The 21,805-nt window shown below is 43.9% G+C and overlaps 1 protein-coding gene across 3 annotated transcripts in view; it reads left to right on the top strand.

Moving 5' to 3' along the window:
- The first annotated feature begins 19 nt into the window (after positions 1 to 19).
- Positions 20 to 21,805, top strand: part of TWNK (twinkle mtDNA helicase) — a 103,312-nt gene continuing 81,526 nt past the window's right edge. For all 3 annotated transcript variants that reach the window (XM_029610256.1, XM_029610255.1, XM_029610254.1), the window contains exons 1-4: positions 20 to 1,948; positions 2,334 to 2,574; positions 6,341 to 6,448; positions 15,409 to 15,550. In XM_029610256.1, the coding sequence (XP_029466116.1) occupies positions 589 to 1,948; positions 2,334 to 2,574; positions 6,341 to 6,448; positions 15,409 to 15,550 (1,851 nt within the window). In that variant the 5' untranslated portion in view covers positions 20 to 588. The remainder of the gene's footprint in view (positions 1,949 to 2,333; positions 2,575 to 6,340; positions 6,449 to 15,408; positions 15,551 to 21,805) is intronic.

Here is a 21,805-nt window from a genome sequence, read left to right as displayed (position 1 = left end):
AACTCACCGGAAGTGCTCTCCAAAACATGCCCTCGAAGGCCATCCCCATGCCCTTCATTGTGGCGGTTCAGGTCACGCACGCAAAGCTGTCGGATCTCTTGTAACCGTTGAGATTAATGTGCAGTAACTGGAAGAGGAATGCACTTAGAAAACAAGAGCCGGCTCTGATGACCTATCAGAGCCTCTTATCTTGCCAGATGACGGGACAGCGTGGTGTTTTGGTTCCGGGGCGGGAGGTCAAAGGGTGCCTATCATGGGGGCGCCCTGAGCCACACGTGAGGCAAGCGGCGGGAACTCTGTATCCAGTCTCCCGCCCGCTTGCAGTCACGGGCGATTGCTCGCGTGATAGTAAGAGGCTAGCGGACTCCTTGCAGTTTATGTCCTTAACGGCCCAGTTGCGATGTCCCTTCGCTACAACTTGATATCAGCAACGGATTTAGTTTAACATGAAAGAAAAATCACCGCCGCCTCGGGCGAGCGCCGATCGAGCGGCGGATGGACTCGGGACTGGATCAGAGGTGCCCCGACCACTGAGGCTCATGGTAGCCCTCCGAGGTTGCAGAGGATGTTGAGCGGCGCCCGAGGACGATGCAGACTTCGGTCTCCCGCGGGCAATCTTTGCGCCTGCTTTTGGCCCTGGGGGCCTCGGCGGGCAAGCAGCTCCTGGATTTAGCCTGGATGTCTGCGGGTGTTTCTGGACGAGGTTACTGGCGCTCTCCCTACTTGGGGAAACAGGCCGGCCTGCCATGCGCTCGCCCACCGGTGTCCACTCGCTGCTCCCGGGACCCCATCCGCAGACACTTCAAGAAGGACCTGCTGTCCTCCCCGGATTACCTGCTGCAGCCCGTGTCTGTGACCGAAATCCGCCAGTACTTGCGCTCCAAGAACATCTCTTTCCATGATGGTTACAGCTGCTTGCACACACCAAGCCTATTCGTGGCGCGGGACTCGGATCTCTCCGAGAAGGAGCACTTTAACCTCTTCATCGACAAGACCACGGGGCGCTTCCTGTGCAAAGCCACCCTGCTGGAAGGCAGCTGGGAGGACTTCCAGGATGGCATCGAGTTGCTGCAAAAGGAAGGTTTGGCTGCCCTCAGTCCCAAGATCTTCGCCAACCTCCTGCAGAGCGACTCCGAGCAGGAGGAGCTGGAGCTGGACAGCCGGGAAGTACAGAGGATCTGGGACAAAGCCCTGTGGTTCTCGGACCTAGATGAGCAGGAAGCCCAGCTTGCCAAAGTCATCTTCAACCTCACTAAGATCTCCAACACCACGCTGAAGAAGTTTGGTGTGAAATATTTCAAACCTACCAAGAGCTTGGTCTTCCCTTGGTTCGGTTCCAGAGACTCCCTGTTAAAAGGCCTGAAACTGCTCTCTGCTCAGTGTGACCAGCAACTAGTGAAGTACATTGAAACAACCCTCCCTAAACCTGGGAGTTATTACAATCTCTTTGGCCTCCATCTGATGGGAAAGAAAGACACTGAGGTAATCATAACCAGCAGGGAGGTTGATAGCCTGGCTTTGAATCAAGCTACTGGGTTGCCGACTATAGCTTTGCCTCGTGGGGTGAGCTGTTTACCCCCTGTCCTCCTACCTTACCTGGAACAGTTTAAACGAATCGTCCTATGGCTGGGAGATGACCTACGCTCCTGGGAAGCCTCCAAGCTCTTTGCTCGGAAATTGAATCTGAAGCGCTGTTCTCTTGTCCGACCAGGGGAGAAACAGCCCTGTCCACTGGATGCTTTTTCCCAAGGGTTCAATCTGAGTAAAATCCTTAAATCTGCGATCCCTGCTGCCCATAAATCCATTGTTTCTTTCCGCCAATTGCGGGAGGATGTTTTTGGGGAGCTGGCCAATGTAGAACAGGTTGCAGGTGTTAAATGGGCTAGGTTTCCTGACTTGAACAAGCTCCTTAAAGGACATCGGAAAGGAGAACTGACTATTTTTACAGGTAGGATGGTCATGGGGCACTTTCTGTTTTCCAATAATTTAAATATTTGTCCCAGTGTTTTGGTTTTTTTTTTCTGTCTTGCTTGTGTGAAATTATTATTGTCTTTCTTCATCCTCAGTATTGATTTTTCTGTTTGTGTTTTTTATTCATAGCAAGGACTAAAACATGCTTAAGTTTCTAGTTAGGTGCAGTGAGAATAAGCCCATAAGCACAATCCCTGGTTTGTAATATGGCTTTATATTGCAGTCTCTGCAGCTTGAGGTCTCTTGAGACATAAGAGACTCTCTCTATTCTCCAAACCAGGTTTGCTTTGGGAAGGGAGTTATATCAAACTATAAGTTTGTCAGACTGACCATGCTTGTGTTCTTATTTATTATGGATATAGGTCCAACAGGCAGTGGGAAGACCACATTCATCAGCGAATATGCTCTGGACCTCTGCATCCAGGGAACTAACACCCTGTGGGGAAGCTTTGAGATCAGCAACGTGCGCTTGGCCAAAGTTATGCTGACCCAGTTTGCAATGCAGCGATTGGAAGAACAGCTAGAGACGTATGAAGCCTGGGCAGACAAGTTTGAGGAGCTCCCGCTCTATTTTATGACTTTCCATGGACAGCAAAATAACAAGTAAAGGATTTCTGTCGATCTTTCTAATTTGCTATTTTCTGAGTTGGAGTAGTGTAGAAATAAACACAGGTCCCCTCTGTTTTTTAGTGGACTTTTAGAGATTGTCGTATGAATATCTGGTAAAAGAGCTTCTTGGGCATTTAAAAATGTTTGAGTTGTATTAGATTATATCCCTAAAGGGAGGTTCACTGTAGTGATCTTCAAAGTGGCATTATCTTAGTTGGGACCTTGTCTCAGTTCTGTTGCTATTATTGTGGCTTGTAGGTAGGTGATCATCAGGATTATAGTAAGCATAGAAGATATTGTAGGGCTGGTTCTAGGGTAAATGGCACCCTGGGCGAAAAGAGTCCCCCGTCCTCTTTGTTCATGGCAGGATGGGATCTACCACAGCCACACCAGTCGTCTTGTTGACAATGACGGGATGGGATCTTTCCCAGCCACACCAGTCCTCTCTTTGACTGTACTGGGATGGGATCTACTGTGGCCATGCCAGGCCTCTCTGAAGGCCATGGTGGGATGGGATCTGCCTCAGCCATGCCATGCCGGTCCTTTCTTTGGCTGTGATGTTATGGGATCAGCTGCGGCCTCTCTTGCTTCACCACAGTGCTCAGTGTGCCTCTCATCCTCTCGGGCAACTGCCCAGTTTGCCATCCCAAAAACTGACTCTAATTGCTATATTGGTAATAGTCGTAATGTTTTTAATGTTGGACTGTTGTGGGCCAGATTAGGTCCTGACTGGGTAAATGCATTTGGCTTTATCTCATTGCTGGTAAGAATCTTCTGTGCTGGCCTACACTTTCTTCACTTCCAGTGTACATTTTTCCTCTCTATGCTCTCGCTGGGAGAGACTGATCCAGGTATGCACCACCCTTTTCTGTCAAGAAACATTTCTTCAAATTATTTTTGTGGCTGCCCACTTTTTCAGCTGTATGCTATGACCCTTTCTTCTAGAACTTACTTTCAACCGAAAAAATGCTTGGTTTTGTGCATTTATACTTTGAGGCATTTTAGTGTCTATTTTGTATCACCCTACTCTCTGTCCTCTAAGTTATACAGTTAGGGCCTTAAACCTTACAGTATACTGTATGCACTATTTTGATAGCCCCTCTCTGCAGTACCTCTATTCTGGAGTTATCTTCTAGAATTGCATATAGTACTTACTCCTAGGGGAATTGTGTGCAAGTGCACGGCAAGCAGATTGTCTATATGGGCCCACAAGACACAGCAGTATCACCAGAGGTAAGAGGCAGGCTTACGTATAGAAGGTAGCATGGTAGGTTTGAGCATGCTAGGAGAGAGAGCATCAGTATGGTGGGATCAGGTTGAGCATGCCAGGAGGGAGAGTGCCGGTGGGATGGAAACTGAAGGGGGAAGGAGTGAGCAATAGTGAGGGTCAAGCCTGGAGGGGATGAGAGCCTGGAGGGGGTTGAGAGCAAAAGAACTAATGGGGATCAATCCTGGATGTGGGGAGAGAGCTGGGGGGGGGGTCAAGCTTTGGGGGCGGGGGAGAGGGTGTGAGTGCAGTTGGGGGGGGATGAGCATGACAGGTTGGGGGTGCAGTAGTGTTGAAAGAGAGAGCTGGAGATAGAACTTGAGGGAGGTTCTGGCTGAGGAAAGAGAGACATTTGTAAGTGGATTGCAACTAGAGACAAATGAAAACATAGAACAGCATTCGTTCCAAATGAAAAATATGCTTTTAATTAACAAAGGTTGTTATAGATACATACACTGGTCACCTAAATAGATGTGAATATGTTCAGTCCCCCGACACGGGACTGTGTTTCGCAGAGCTGCATCAGGAGGGACAAAGGCTAAAAATATAGTAGACAATCTGTCTTGGCTGAGAGGGTATCAATGATTTATGAAGAACCTAAATGTAAGCAAAATGTATCCAGATGTCCTGCTTCAAATGTTTTGAAAGATATTTGTGGAATTGAAACGTAGGGTCCCCGCAGTGTCTCGAACCGCTAAAGTGCAAGTCAGATGGCCATGGCAAAAACCACTGAACAAGTGGGCCCAGATATTCAACATTACCTAAACATCTTGAAAACCTTGAAGCCCGGCACTGCTGTCCTGGCAGCAGGATCACAGAGCGAGAAGAGAGAATAAATCACAAGCTTAAGATGTATCTGATTCAGCACCTCTAAGTGCCTTGGAAGCGCTGAATGTGTGAAGCTAAGCGGGGAAGCTTGTGATTTAATCGTTCCTTTCACTCTGCGATCCTGCTGCCTTTGTCCCTCCTGACGCAGCTCTGCGAAACCTGGTCCCGTGTCAGGGGACGGAACATATTAACATCTCTTTAGGCGACCGGTGTATAATTTATTATATCTATAACAACCTTTGTTAATTAAAAGCATATTTTTCATTTGGAACGAATGCTGTTCTGTGTCTTTATTGTTTATAACTAGATTTGTTTCATTTGTCTCTAGTTGCAATCCACTCAACAAGTGTCATTGCAGCACACACCTTGCGTTTTGATTCTCTTATTGGTGTGATATCTGCGCATCGGTCCACTGTATCTTTGAGGAAAGAGAGAACCTGGGGGGAGCTGGGTGGGGTCGGTGCAGGGGGAGGAGGAGAGAGAACTGGGAGTGGGTCTTGGGATGTACTTTTACCGTACTCCTGCAGGAATGTTGCACAGTGTATTAAAAAAATGTTGCATTTTTGAGTAATTTATTTTCTGTATTGTATTTTAAGTTAACACTCCAAGGGTGATTGTGTGTTGTTTTTTGAGAAGTAAAAGTATGCAGATGTTTTAATATTGTGTGCAGAATTTTATTTTTAAATAGGATTCCCCTAAGAGTAAACGCTCCAGTTCAGCTCTCACCAGAGTTTTTTCTTTTTACCAAGGTGCCATCACCTGTTCCCCCCCCGCCCCTTCCTGGTTATAAATCTGTGCATCCTAGCCTTCCAGGAGTTTTCACCATTGTCTTATCCTACTGTTTTGTGACTTTGAGATCATTCCCAAATCCTTCTCCGGTTTCTTGCACATTAGTACCTTACCCCTCCATCTTGTCATGGACTGCACCTCCAATGCATGACCATAGTTACCAAACCCCTCTTCAAGCTTTCTTAGATCACCCCCCTCACTTTTTCCACTCTGGCAGGTCTAACCTCTTGCAAATGTCATCTGCAAGAGCACAGACCCTTACTGCTATTCCATTTGGAATATCGCTTTTAAAAACATTGAAAAGAATGGACCCAAGGCCAGTCCATGTGATGCTCATCTGATAACCCCTACTTTCCTTGGCATGCACTCGGATTACAGCTTCCCTCTGCTGTCTAGCACTCGACCAGTTTCTATCCCAGTTAGCCGCATTAGGATCTGCCCCCTAGGCTGCTCAGCTTGTTTACAGGCCTCCTGTTTGCTCATCCTATGCCTCCTTTTACTCCTCTGTCCCAGCAGAAATGAAATTGTCCTTTTTCTTTATTCCCTTTTGAAGCTTTTGTACAGTCCGGTGGTCAGATATGCCATGTTGAGCCTTTCATCCCAAAACGGGATGCATGTTTTTCCTAGCATTGTATTTTATTATATTTTTTCTGTACACCGCTTTTGGGCAATCTTGTAATTGGGCTGAGAAGGCGGTTTATAAAAACAGTGAAGATTGTATTAGAATCCTGTCTGAATGGAAGACAACGTATATAAATCCAAGTTCTTATTCCATATGATATTCTAGAATTCCAGTACTGTGAGCTTTGTGTGTCATGTATCCTTCCTCGGCAAGACATGACTTTGGGGTTTTTTTTCCTTTCTCATTTCTGGCAGGACGGTGATGGATGCCATGCAGCACGCTGTCTACATGTACGATATCTGCCATGTGGTCATCGATAACCTCCAGTTCATGATGGGACAGGAGCAGCTGTCCACGGACAAGTAAGTCTTTTCTAGAACTTGCTTTCTTTCTAGCCTTACGCCTCTGGAATCATTCCTTACCCTTTCCTGGTCCCTCCCGTTTTCCGTGCTTTCTCCCTTCATCACCCTTTCAGAGGACGGATACTCATGGCCTCTCTCCTCACTAGTAATAGGTCAAGGGGGCTTTGCAAGACTGACATGATTCTCCTTCCTTCTAAAACTCATGTTGGCATGCTTACTTTTCACTAACCAACTCTAGCATGGGGTCATATATTTGTGTTCCTTTTTATTATTATTATTTTTGGCTTAGCACTTTCCTCTTGCTCCTCTGGGCTTGTGTGACACTTTGCATGGAATCATAAATTTGCTTATGTTTTAGTAATTTTTTTTTTTTTTTTTGGGCCAGCAGTTTCCTCCTCCGGGCTTCCAGCCCAGTCAGAATCAGCCTCTATTGGCTACAGCATATGTGAGTCATAATTTGCAGTTACCCTGTTCCTCCCACCCCCCACCCAACTTTCTTCTAAGCCCTCGTCCAGCTCAAGCGATGCAGTAACGATCCTTGACATCCTCCCGAACCTGGTACATGTGTCTGCTAAGTCTGGCCAGTAGATGTCACTGTTGAGTTTCCACACAATCAGGGACTGTGAAAGCTGCATCCACAGCATTTCAACCTTTGGCCAACACAGGCAGCAAAAACCAGGACCAGAAATCAAATCTGGTACTTCCACATAGCAATGCACTGCATTTATCACAAAACCAGCAGGTCAGCCCTTTTTTTTTTCTTTCCACTGCTGGTAATTTAGTCCTGGGCAAAAAATGAATGTCCCCTTCATTCGGTCAGATCGGTCCAGATAAGTTGGTTATGTTCCTCCGTCAGCAGATGGCGACAGAGATAAACGGGTTCACTGATGTTACCTCTTATGGGCATCCTTGCTGACCTCAGCCTGCCAGTATTATCTGTCTCCAGCAGATGGTAGGTGAGCATCCCGTGCTGTAGCCTAAGGTCTAGTTAGGCTGGATAAGAGGAATTGTTCAAGGCCTGCTCCTGAGGTGGAAGTGTAGCACTCCTTCCCTCAGCTGAGCTTAACCCAGGAGCTCTTTTGATTCGAGAAATTATTTAGGTTCTTCAGTGGAAGCCTGGTGCTCCCTCCTACAGTTGAGTTTGGCTTGGGGCTGATCTTAATCTTTATCTGCTCTCTCCTCCCCCCCCCCCCCCCCCCCCCCACCCCCCCCCTCCGGCTCCTTCCTCGTTTATTTAAAAAAAAAAAAAAAAAGGCTTTAGCAAGAGAGCTGTGCTGAAGACAAAGTTAAAAGAAAAGGAGCAGATGAGGACATCCCCCAGCAGAGAGGTTCACAGAGCTGCAGGGTGACTGAGTGCTCTGGAGGTTGTTTTTTACATCTTTCCCTGCCACGGTGGTGAGTTCTCTCGGTGCCACAGGGGATGTAGCTTCAACGGAGAGCAGGAAGAAGACCACGCACTTCAGTAGATGTGGCAGTCGCCAGCCGCAGAGTTGGGGTGTGGAACAGTTGTGCCGGCTCTGTGCTGATCATCGGGGGGGGGGGGAAAGCAGCATGACGACGATTTTGGCAGTCTGGGGCGGGGAACGGGGACCACGCTGGCGGAGCAAACTGGACAGCCTTTTTCTGGAGCGCTGCAGTGGGAAAGGGGCTAGGTTAAGCATGCCAAGTAGGTGATGAGGAGAGCTCCCTTCCCTCTCTCCCGTGGGTCGTGTATTTGGCAGTTCAGTGCCTACAAATGGTAACACTACTGCAGCACCAGCTCCTCCCTTAGGAGCCTGGGCGTCGGTGTCCAAGGAGTTTCTCAAGTGTCTGCACCAGGCTTTTACCATGGGATGGCATTCAGTCCTAAGTCTGTTCCAGGGATTCTTCTTTGTGTGGAAGCTTCAGGTGGAAAGAAGAGAACTGGGAGATAGAGGAGGCTATTGACCCGGGCTGTGAGGATTCCTTGGATGGCTTTAAGATTCCGAAAGCTGCTGGCAGTGAAGGTTAAATGGAGGAAGGTGAATTTCCTCCAGAGAGGGAGGATGGATCTGCTGTAGTGCGCCTTTTTCATAAGGAAGAGTTTCCTTCCTTAATTACTCTGTCTTTGCAGACGAATATTGCAGAAGAGCAGAAAGAAGAGGTTTCTTCTTCTGCGGAGAACCTCATTATGGTTAATATCAGAAAGCCTCCTAAATCTTTTTCTTTGCATCAGGTGGTGCAGGATTTGGTTGATCTTGAATGGGTGGTGTGGAGGCAAATTTTAGAGGAGGATGTACTTTAGCTAAGTTGTATGCCTTGGTAGTGCAGCAACAGGAAATGTTTGGCTTGCTGAAGATGAACACTGGCTTGCTCGGTGACTAAAAAGACAGCTATTCCAGTGGAAGGTGGAGCCCCCTTGAAGCAAGCCTTTGAGGTGTCTAGCATGGCACTGCAGATAACTGCACTATGGATATGCGTTTGCCTCAGCATATCCAGAAGGACATGTTGGGTCTTAGAGAGGAGGTAGTTGAGGGAATCTCCCATTTGGAGTCAAGGGCGGTGACTTTAGATGATGCTTACTTTGATCTGGTTAGAACATTTGCTAGGAGCATGGTGTGCATAGGCATCTCCTGTGGCTATGAAATGGGTTAGCAGACTTCATTTCCCAGACCAATTTTGATAAAACTTCCCTTTCAAGAGAAACTTTTATTCAGAGAGAGGATATTGAGAAGATGGTCAAGGTATGGGGAGATTCCAAGGTTGCCAGAAGACAGGCCTAGAAGTTGTATACCTTCAGCTCGGGCTCACAGGTTTCGAGACAGCAGGAGTTTGAAGCCGGGCTGTTCCTCCGGTGATCAGAGATAATGGCCATGTGGCAGATTTCATTCCTTTTATTCCAACAAGAGAGGTGGTAAAATAGGATCCTCTGGGGCAGCAGGTGTCTCGCATAATTCCCCATGAATGGGAGAGGACCGAACTGCTGGTTCACGAGGTAGGTGGCTGCCTATTACGTTTTTATCGGAGTCTGGTCCAAATTGTGGCAGACCAATGGGTCTTAGAAGATTATGCACTAGAATTCTCCCGCCCTGTTTTAAGCGCGTTTCTCTGTGTCACTCTGCCAAAAAGAGAGTCACATTAAAGACATCTCTACAGTGTCGTCTTTTTTGGGAGCAGGGGTACTGGTTCCAAAATCTTAATGGGGGCTAGGCTGGTATTCATTTTACTTCATGGACCCTGAGAAAGAAGGTTCCTTTCATCCCATTCTGGATTTAAAAGATTCACAAGGACATTACTAACCCCCCAGGAAGACCAATTGTCTCGAGTAAAGGCTCATTGTTAGAACCTCTGTCCCAATTCGTGGATTTTTTTCTGGCACCTTTTTGTTTCTCAATTGAAATCATATATAAGAGACTCTCAACACCTTATACAATTTCTCGATGATTATCATGATGATTGTGTGGATATCTCATCAATACATTTGGTCACTCTCGATGTGGAAGCACTGTACACGAACATTCCCCAGGAACAAGCGATTGAGATTGCAAAGTCTTTTTTTGAAAAAAGATTGCAACCACACAGGATCCCTTCCTTTTTTCTGGAAGCATTGACACGCCTAGTCTTGACAAAAATTTTTTTTGCATGGGAGGGAATCTTCTATCAACAAATCTGTGGTACGGCTATGGGGGCAACAATGGCCCCCGATATAGCCAATTTGTTTATGGGCCATTTTGAAGATGAATGGATATATGCGAACAATCCTTTTTCTCAGTACATCCCGACATGGAGAAGGTATATTGATGATATTCTTTTGTTTTGGACTGGAACAGTTGAGACTTTCCAAGATTTTCTGACATGGCTCAACAATTGTAATAAACATTTGAAATTCACAGCTAATATACACAAAACACAGATTGATTTTCTAGATATTCATATCTCGAAAACAGCAACAGGTTTTGAAACTACTTTATTCAGGAAATCAGTAGCAAGTAACACTTTGTTACACTTCTCAAGTGCCCATCCCAGATCATTAAAAGAGAGTCTGCCCACCAGTCAGGTTTTTAGGCTGAGGCGTTTATGTACCACATTATCTGAATTCCAACACCAAGCGCAAGATCTGTGGACGAGATTTCTCCAAAGAGGATATCCATCCAAATGTATTAAGAAGGCATACATGAGAGCGAAATACACTCATCGAGAATGGCTATTCTTACCCCGACCTGACGACAAAGATGATACCCTCACTTGTATTTTGCCCTTTTCATCAATGGCATCAAAAATGAAGTCCATTATCTCTCATAATTGGAATATTTTGCAATTACACACCGAATTTCAACAGATTCCAAGATTTGCATATACACGTGGTGCTAACTTAAAGGATCAGTTGGTACACTCCGACTCCACAGTACGTGATATGACCCATCATTCAGGTTTGCATTCGAAATGTGGCTCTTGCACTGTTTGCCACATTATGATTGTGACTTCAGTTCTATATTTTTCTAGACTGAATATAAATGTAATTTTACATCACACCACAAATTGTCTATCATCAGGGGTCATATATATTATACAATGTCCCTGTCAACTATGCTATGTGGGCAAAACGAAGAGGACTTTAAAAACACGACTGATTGAACATCGTTCTTGCATCAACATGCATAGAATCACTGCTCCTCTAGTGACCCACTGTTTAGATTGTTCGCACACTTTCAAAGAATTGAGAGTCTGCGTACTTGATCAGCTGATTCCATCATGGCGGGGTGGCGATTTTGATAAAAGACTTCTTCAGGCGGAACAAAGATGGATTCATCGATTGGATACAGTTCACCCGCAGGGTCTTAACAACACTCTAGAATACAATGTCTTTTTATGAAGAATCTAAATTTCCAATTTTTGAATATAGCACACAATTTTCCTTGATGGTTTTCTGCTTTCACTTCGTCTAGATATGAGACTTAGAGTTCGCGTCTTGTATCCATGACAACTGAACACGTCTTTTTGACGTCATGACGTCCGCAAAAGAGCGGGCTATTTAATCATGCAAACCAGTTGAATGCGGTCTCTAGCCCGGCGTTGCTGTATAGATGACATCGAGACTTCATGTCCTGTTTGAAAGAGGTGGCCACACCGTTGTCAGTTAAGTACATGTTTAACTTTGCTATTACATTAAGCACCAATGGTTTGTTTTGTATTTCACAGATCATATATCAAGAGTTCTTGACTCCTGAAGAAGCAGCTGTAAGGCTGCGAAACACGGCCGCTGTCGAGTCAGCACCCTATATTTTGAATACAAGTTCATACACTGTTAAGCATACAAATAGAACGGACCAGAGTGTGTGATATTTAAAGATGAATGTTGATCCATCCTGCTAGAGATGAGTGTTTGAGGCAATTGCACCGTGGGATTTTCGAATTATATTGCATTTGAATCTACATATTGTGAATATACTAAGTTATATATACCAACATAAATTGAAGTAGCAACACCGGAGAGTGTGATCGGAACAAATACAGGCTGCAAATGATAGATAAGACCGGACGGCTCAATGTGGTTACATTGAGCACGCCGACAATGGCTTGCTGATGCAGTCCTGTTTTCTCAAAAAAAAATTTTTGGGCAGACGGTGTTTATTACAAATTACTTTACTTGGCGATACCTTTTGTGTGTATATCGATGTGTGTACAGGTTTCTTAAGATTTCTCATTTCAGAATGGAAATATCAAAATCAATTATGGTGGCAGTGGCAGTGAAATGGGGAATTCCTGATCTCCTTGGATCTCATGGAAGCTTATCTGCATATTCCAATAAGGGAAGTGCATCAACAGTATTTGCAGTTTGCGATACTCGGGTCATTTTCAGTTTCAGGCCTTCTCTTTGGGCTAGCCACCACCCTAAGGACCTTCTTGAAAGTGATGGTAGTAGTGACAGTGGCCCTATGGAAGCAAGGGATTTTGGTTCATCCTTACTTGGACGATTGACTAATCAGGGTGAAGTAAACAAGAGAGAGCATGGGCTACCAAGAGGGTGGTAGGGGTTTTGCAGGATTTGGGATGAGTGTTGAACTTCTCCAAAAACAATCTAATCCAATCTCAAGATGCTGCAATATCTGGGAGTTCTTTTCAACACAGAATTAGGTCATGGTTGTCTGGAGCAAAGGATTCAGAAGCTGAGGCACCAAGTTCTCTCGTTGATTGTGGGCAGGAGTCCAACTGTATGAAGTTATTTGCAGCTGTTGGGATTCATGGCAGGTGCCTTGGATCTAGTCCCCTGAGCAAGAGTGCATATGCAACCTCCCCAGAGGGCCTTGTTATCCAGATGGGACCCTCAATCTCAGCATTACTCTGTGAAACCTCCAAGTCACTTAAAGGCAAGTTTGACTTGGTGGCTAGAATCCAAGAACTTGGAGAAAGGAGTAGATCTGGAGCCCCTGAGGTGGATCTCAGCTTCTCAGGCTGAGGAGCTCACCGTTTAGGTCAGATTACACTGGGTCTGTGGTCCATGGAGGAAGCGGCATGGTCCATCAATAGTCTGGCAACCAAGGCGCTTGGATGGTGCACTTGAGTTTTGTGTCTCCTTCGCAGAGTTCATGCAGTAAAAATAATGTCGGACAATGCGGCAGCAGTGGCATATGTGAATCATCAGGGAGGCATAAAGAGTCCTTAGGTATCAGAGGCGATGGATCTGTTGCTTCAGTGGGCAAAGAACAGCCTGAAAGCTTTAACTACCTTGCACATAATGGGAGCAGAAAACATTCAAGCAGTTTTTCTCAGCTGCAACATGATTGGCCCTGGGGAGTGGTCGCTGTCTCGGATGGCTTTTGACTAGATAGTGGACAGGTGGGGAAACCCGTTGATAGATTTGATGGCAACCTCCAGAAATGCAAAAATGCAGAAGTTCTTCAGTCGCAGGAAGAAAAGAAAATCTTCAGGTGTGGATGCTTTGATTCAGACAGGTGATTCTATACGTCTTTCCTTCATGGCCCCTGAAAAGGAAGGATTCTGCAATGAATTTCTGTTTATTGAGTTCTGGTGATTTTAGTAGCTCCAAATTGGCCAAGGTGCCCTTGGTATGTGGACCTACTCAGATTGTTGGTCGGCACTCCATTGCACCTTCCCTAGGACAGGAATCTATTCAGACTGGGTCCTATTCTCCACAAAGATCCAGATCAATTTTTGACTTATGGCTTGGTCTTTGAGAGGTCTCATTTGTTGAAGAAAGTATACTCTCAAAGAGGTGGTGAATTCTCTTCTGAAGGCAATGAAGACTTCTACTTCCTTGGCACATGTCTGAATTTGGAGAGTATTTGAGCGGTGATGCAATAATAGACAGACGGTTCCCAGAAATGCTTCAATTCCTGGTATTCTAGAGTTCCTACAAGAAGGATTGATTAAGGGATTAGCTCTTAATTCTTTGAAGGTACAAGTTGTAGCTGTTGCATGTTGGGTTCCATATTAGGTGCTACAACCCAAGAAAGAGATCTAGGTGTCATAGTGGATAACACATTGAAATCGTCGGTACAGTGTGCTGCGGCAGTCAAAAAAGCAAACAGAATGTTGGGAATTATTAGAAAGGGAATGGTGAATAAAACGGAAAATGTCATAATGCCTCTGTATCGCTCCATGGTGAGACCGCACCTTGAATACCGTGTACAATTCTAGTCGCCGCATCTCAAAAAAGATATAATTGCGATGGAGAAGGTACAGAGAAGGGCTACCAAAATGATAAGGGGAATGGAACAACTCCCCTATGAGGAAAGGCTAAAGAGGTTAGGACTCTTCAGCTTGGAGAAGAGACGACTGAGGGGGGATATGATAGAGATGTTTAAAATCATCAGAGGTCTAGAATGGGTAGATGTGAATCGGTTATTTACTCTTTCGGATAGTAGAAAGACTAGGGGGCACTCCATGAAGTTAGCATGGGGCACATTTAAAACTAATCGGAGAAAGTTCTTTTTTACTCAACGCACAATTAAACTCTGGAATTTGTTGCCAGAGGATGTGGTTAGTGCAGTTAGTATAGCTGTGTTTAAAAAAGGATTGGATAAGTTCTTGGAGGAGAAGTCCATTACCTGCTATTAAGTTCACTTAGAGAATAGCCACTGCCATTAGCAATGGTAACATGGAATAGACTTAGTTTTTGGGTACTTGCTAGGTTCTTATTGCCTGGATTGGCCACTGTTGGAAACAGGATGCTGGGCTTGATGGACCCTTGGCCTGACCCAGTATGGCATTTTCTTATGTTCATGTTGTTATAGAGGCTGTGTGTTGGGGAAACCTCTGTCATCTCATCTCGTTTCTTTAGAGGAATCAAACAGATTAGACCTCTACTAAGGGATCCATTTCCTCTTTGGGATCTGAACTCTGTTTTGTCCTTGGCAGATTCCCAGTTTGAACCTATAAAGAGGATTTCTCTGAAACTTCTCGCTTTGAAGACATTTTTCTGGTGGCGATTTATTTGGTCAGATGGATTTCAGAATTGCAGGCCTCATCTGACCGAATAAATCGCCACCAGAAAAAATGTCTTCAAAGTGAGCCCAAGCTAACACTTAAAGTGGTGACAATATCTCTGATCTGGATAGGATTTGATGCAGGAACTGGATCAGAGAAGCTTTCTGGTAAACCAGATAGCTTCAGTCAGACCTGTTCAGGACCCTCACACTTTTCTGTAAAACTATTTAATGTTCTCAGTTAATTTAAAAAAAAAAAAAAAAAAAGGATATAGCGAAGGTAACAGGAAAGGAGATGAAAGCAGGAAGCCCTTTTAGGGTTTGTAAAGTCTGAAGGTACGTGCTTCCAGACTGAGGTTCTTTGGTGTACTAGGGGAGTGGTGCAGTTTCTGTGGGTTTTGTCAACAGACTCTTAACCCAAGATAATGGAGGAAACATCTTTTTAGTGTTTGTGTAGATATTAGTTGTTTACTCTTTGTATTCTTTAACAGGGGCGTGGTATTTTCCTTAGCCTGCACAGAAACAATTGTAAGCTTGCTTTCCATCTTCTTGTAGGCTTGCTGTCCAAGATTATATTGTTGGTACCTTCAGGAAGTTTGCCACAGATAATAGTTGTCACGTGACCCTGGTCATTCATCCAAGGAAGGAGGAGGATGACAAGGAGCTCCAAACAGCTTCAATTTTTGGATCTGCAAAGGTAAGAAGCTTGACATGGAATCTACTAAGAGTAAACCCTATTGTTTAGTTGGGTTAATCCTATATAAAGGAGGTGCAGGTTGGAGTGTAGTCCATTGAGCCATAGGTTAGAAGAGTTCCTTAATTACTGATGCTGTTTGATCTTGAGTGGGAGCACTGAGAGGAGAGGATCACCTTGCTGGTGGCTGAAAGGAATCGGTAAGCTTTTTGCTTGGGAAATTTTCTTTTTTTTAAAAGGATTGGGGTGAAGTTAACTATTGGGGAATATTATTTAGTGTCTTTGTGCTTTTAATAGTCAGTAAGGCAGCGAATAAACAGAAGTTAGACCATTTTTAAATAGTCAGTCAGTAAGGCAGCTAGTAAGCAGAACTGAGTGTTTGTGTGTGTGTATATGTATATAATTATGTGTGTGTGTGTGTGTGTGTATATGTATGTATATATATATATATACATACACACACACATATATATGTATATATTGAATTCACTAATACATTTAAAGGACATTAATTAGACACATTCCTACTCCCATAGCAACCTAAAACTTAAGTAGGAACTGAACAAATTTGATATGAAGGCATCAGTCCAGCAGCAAGAGGGGGGCTTCCCAGTCTTTTGCATCGAGTGTCACATGCAGGATTTTTTACCCGCCGGTGAGAAATTGTGCATGCAGTGCAAAGAGCTCCTGATTCTCAGAGAATGAGTCCGATCTCTGGAGGCTAGAGTGGCAGACCTGGAGTTGCTGAGGCAGACAGAGAGGTATATAGATGAGACTTTCAGGGACATAGTAGCCAAGTCCCAACTTCAGACTGGCAGCCCTGGTGCTGCCTTGGAGGAAGAAGGTCTCATGATTGGAGAGCATTAACCTGGTGCAGCAGGAAAGGATCCTGTAGCAAGGACCTGCTCTCCAGGTGGTGCATTGTCCTTTCGCACCGAGGATGTGTCTCCAAGGCCTACTGCCCAGGCGGGAAGGGTTAGGTCGGCTGTCATAGTTGGTGATTCAGTTATTGGGAATGTGGACAGCTCGGTGGCTGGTGGGCGTGAGGATCGCCTGGTAACATGCCTACCTGGTACGAAAGTGGCGGACCTCACGCGTCACCTAAATAGGATTTTAGACAGTGCTGGGGAGGAGCCGGCTGTCATGGTACATGTGGGCACCAACGACATAGGAAAATGTGGGAGGGAGGTTCTGGAAGCCAAATTTAGGTTCTTAGGTAGAAAGCTTAAATCCAGAACCTCCAGGGTAACGTTCTCTGAAATGCTCCCAGTAACACGCACAGGTCCCCAGAAGCAGGCAGAGCTCCGGAATCTCAATGCGTGGATGAGTCTATGGTGCAAGGAAGAGGGATTCAGTTTTGTTAGGAACTGGGAATCTTTTGGGGAACGGGGAGTCTCTTCTGAAGTGATGAGCTCCACCTTAACCAGGGTGGAACCAGACTGCTGGCGCTAACCTTTAAAAAGGAGACAGAGCAGCTTTTAAACTAGAATAAAGGGGAAAGCCGACAGTCGCTCAGCAGTGCATGGTTCGGAGGGAGGTATCTTCAAAGATTGCTAATGATGCATTAGAATTAGGGCATCCTGACATTGAGTTTCCAATAATAAGAAAAGTAGTCCAAGTGCCTGTAACTAAAAACTCACCTGAGCTAATAAAAATTCTAACTTATTCCTATCAATTAAAAAGCAGAATGAAAATACAAGCAAAAAACACACTTTGAAATGTTTGTATGCTAATGCCAGGAGTCTAAGAAGTAAGATAGGAGAATTAGAATGTATAGCAGTGAATGATGACATAGACTTAATGGGCACCTCAGAGACATGGTGGAAAGAGGATAACCAATGGGACAGTGCTATACCAGGGTACAAATTATATCGCAATGACAGAGAGGAGCACCCGGGAGGCGGTATAGCGCTTTATGTCCGGGATGGCATAGAGTCCAACAGGATAAACATCCTGCATGAGATTAAATCACAATTGAATCTTTATGGGTAGAAATCCCTTGTGTGTTGGGGAAGACTATAGTGATAGGAATATACTACCATCCACCTGGTCAAGATGGTGAGATGGACAGTGAAATGCTAAGAGAAATTAGGGAAGCTAACCAATTTGGTAGTGCGGTAATAATGGGAGGTTTCAATTACCAATTTAATATCAAAGAGAGTCAATATGGCAACCCAAGTATAAACTTTAGCAAGAAAAGGGGCCAAAAAATTGCTTTTTACTACATGACTGTGTCAGCAAGCCTGTCGCTGTAGTTTTGACGAAAAACCCAACTGGTCTTCTCAATCATTCACCATCATTATTTTCTTTATTGAATTTCAGATTATGTATTTTTTCAATTTTCTTAAAAAGTACTCAACTCTCATTCATGAGAGATATATATAAATGGCAGTCTCTTTTGAGAGTTGAGTACTTTTTAAGAAAATTGAAAAAATACATAACCAAAATTTTTTTTCTGAAATTCAATAAAAAAAATGATGGTGAATGATTGAGATGACCGGTTGGGTTTTTCGTCAAAACTACAACGGCAGGCTTGCTGACACCGTCATTTAGGCTTGTGGTAAAAAGCAATTGTTTGGCCCCTTTTCTTGCTAAAGATTTCAACTACCCGAATATTGACTGGGTAAATGTATCATTCGGACACATTAGCAAGATAATGTTCCTGGATGGAATAAAAGACAGATTTATGGTGCAATTGGTTCAGTAGCAGACGAGAGAGGGAACAATTTTAGATCTAATTCTCAGTAGAGCACAGGATTTGGTGAGAGAAGTAACAGTGGTGTGGCCACTTGGAAATAGTGATCATAATATGATCAAATTTGAATTGACTGGAAAGGGAGACAGTAAGCAAATCCACGACTCTCGTGCTAAACTTTCAAAAGGGAAACTTTGATAAAATGAGAAAAATTGTTAGAAAAAAATTGAAAGGAGCAGCTACAAAGGTAAAAAGTGTGCAAGAGGCGTGGTCATTGTTAAAAAAAAAAAATATATATATCATCCTAGAAGCACAGTCCAGATGTATTCCACACATTAAGAAAGTTAGAAGGAAGGCAAAACGATTACCGGCATGGTTAAAAGGGGAGGTGAAAGAAGCTATTTTAGCCAAAACATCTTCATTCAAAAATTGGAAGAAGGATCCAACAGAAGAAAATAGGGTAATGCATAAACGTTGGCAAGTTAAATGTAAGACATTGATAAGACAGGCTAAGAGAGAATTTGAAAAGAAGTTGGCTGTAGAGGCAAAAACTCACAGTAAAACTTTTTTAAATATATCCGAAGCAGAAAGCCTGCGAGGGAGTCAGTTGGACCATTAGATGATCGAGGGGTTAAAGGGGCACTTAGAAAAGATAAGGTCATCGCGGAAAGATTAAACAATTTCTTTGCTTTGGTGTTTACTGAAGAGGATGTTTTTGGGAGATACCTGTTCCGGAGAAGGTTTTCATGGGTAATGATTCAGATGGACTGAACCAAGAAGATGTGGTAGGCCTGATTGACAAACTGAAGAATAGTAAATGCACTTGGACCGGATGGTATACACCCCAGAGTTTTTGAAGGAACTCAATAATGAAATTTCAGACTTATTAGTAAAAATTTGTGACCTATTATTAAAATCATCCATTATACCTGAACACTGGAGGATAGCAAATGTAACCCCAATATTTAAAAAGGGCTCCAGGGATTATCCGGGAAACTACAGACCGGTTAGCCTGACTTCAGTGCCAGGAAAAATAGTGGAAAGTGTTCTAAATATCAAAATCACAGAACATATAGAAAGACATGGTTTAATGGAACAAAGTCAGCATGGCTTTACCCAGAGCAAGTCTTGCCTCACAAATCTGCTTCACCTTTTTGAAGGAGTTAATAAACATGTGGATAAAGGTGAACTGGTAGATGTCAAATATTGGATTTTCAGAAGGTTCCTCATGAGAGGCTTCTAGGAAAAGTCAAAAGTCATGGGATAGGTGGCTATGTCCTTTCGTGGATTACAAACTGGTTAAAAGACAGGAAACAAAGTAGGATTAAATGGACAATTTTCTCAGTTTGAGGTAATCAAATTTGCAGATGATACAAAATTTTTCAGAGTAGTTAAATCACAAGCAGATTGTGATAAATTGCAGGAAGACCTTGTGAGACAGGAAAATTGGGCATCCAAATGGCAGATGAAATTTAATGTGGATAAGTGCAAGGTGATGCATATAGGGAAAAATAACCCATGCTATAGTTACACAATGTTAGGTTCCATATTAGGTGCCATATTAGCTTCCACCCAAGAAAGAGATCTAGGCATCATAGTGGATAACACCTTCAAATCGTCGGTTCAGTGTGCTGCGGCAGTCAAAAAAAAAGCAAAAAGAATGTTAGGAATTATTAGGAAGGGAATGGTTAATAAAACGGAAAATGTCATAATGCCTCTCTATCGCTCTATAGTGAGACCGCACCTTGAATACTGCTTACAATTCTGGTCGCCGCATCTCAAAAAAGATATAGTTGCAATGGAGAAGGTACAGAGAAGGGCAACCAAAATGATAAAGGGGATGGAACAGCTCCCCTATGAGGAAAGGCTGAAGAGGTTAGGACTTTTCAGCTTGGAGAAGAGACGGCTGAGGGGGGATATGATAGAGATGTTTAAAATCATGAGAGGTCTAGAATGGGTAGATGTGAATCGGTTATTTAGTCTTTCAGATAATAGAAAGACTAGGGGGCACTCCATGAAGTTATCATGTGGCACATTTAAAACTAATTGGAGAAAATTCTTTTTTACTCAACGCACAATTAAACTCTGGAATTTGTTGCCAGAGGATGTGGTTAGTGCAGTTAGTATAGCTGTGTTTAAAAAAGGATTGGGTAAGTTATTGGAGGAGAAGTCCATTACCTGCTATTAATTAAATTGACTTAGAAAATAGCCACTGCTATTACTAGCATCAGAAGCATGGGATAGACTTAGTTTTGGGTACTTGCCAGGTTCTTATGGCCTGGATTGGCCACTGTTGGAGATAGGATGCTGGGCTTGATGGACCCTTGGCATGTTCTTATTAGGTCCCTTTATCTCTCTGTGCCTGTTTTCTCAGCTATATTTAGTTTTTCCTGTTTATGGTGTATAGGGCATTGAATGATAGTCCAGCTTGCATTGCCTCGGCTTTGAAGGTTTATCTTGTCTCGTTAGTTATGATCTGCAAGTAAGGTCCTTTAAAGATTCTCTCTGTTCACATTTACATTACGAAAGGGCGGGAGACCCAGGATTTTGGCATGCTTTGCCAGCTGGTGTAAGGGCAGAGCATTGTTTGAAGTCTGTTTTAGGCAGAAGCTCAAGGCTCTGTTTGTCCCTGCTTTTGGGAGTATGGGTGCTCTAGCACACTCGGTCATGCCACCTCTCCATTTCCGCCCCCTTATTCCTACTGGTATTTGCTAGGGGTTATTATTGTTTGTCTGGCCTCAAGCTGTTTTATTAGTTGTATGTTTTATGCAGGTTAGGGTGTTCTGACTGCTGTGCAGTCATTATTAGGTGCAGCTGGCTGTTTGTTTTTACTGTGTAACGTTTAGGAATGTTTTATTGTGTAAGCCACCTAGAATGGATGATAGGTGGGGAAATAAATATTTTAAACAAATATTATGTACTGTCATAGATTATAACTTGTGCTTATGGCTTCTGGTGACCTGCACACATTGTTTGTTTGTTTCTTCAGGAGGATAAAAGTGTTCAGGTTTCGTTAGAGAGCACAATTTGAGGAGGGGTAAAGGGACAATGCCCCCTGTGGTTAGATCTATCTGTTCTTGTTTGGTTGACGTTGTGTTACGACCTGTTCTGTTGAATTTCTGTATATAGTGATTGTTTATGGTGATGCAAAAAAGATTTGAGCATAAATAAATATGGGGACTGCCGGAGTTGATCCGTGCACCGTGGATGGAAATTTTAAATGTTTTCAGTAGTTTAAGATTTCTGTAAGTAAATCCAGACAGGAGTGTTTTTGGTTAAGTGCACTGCCTTTTTCTTGATGCTGGCTGGAGATTGACCTTCCAAATAGGAGTGGAAAATTCCCAGGCGCCAGGTCACCTGGGTACCTAAATGTCTGGGGCCTGCACCGGGCTGGAAGAGAGCTGCTTCTGCTGCTCCTTGCCAGCACAGAGGGAGAGGCTGGAGGAGTGAGAAAAAACAAAGCAACGTAAGCCAAAAAAAGAGGAGAAAACAAACCAGGCACAAAAGCAAAAAAGAGAGGTCAAATAAAAAAAAATCTGAAATATAGATGAGAGCAACGAAGA

This window comes from Rhinatrema bivittatum, chromosome 7, assembly GCF_901001135.1.
Source record: "Rhinatrema bivittatum chromosome 7, aRhiBiv1.1, whole genome shotgun sequence".
In the NCBI taxonomy this organism is placed as follows: domain Eukaryota; kingdom Metazoa; phylum Chordata; class Amphibia; order Gymnophiona; family Rhinatrematidae; genus Rhinatrema; species Rhinatrema bivittatum.
This window is presented reverse-complemented; position numbering and strand designations above follow the sequence as displayed.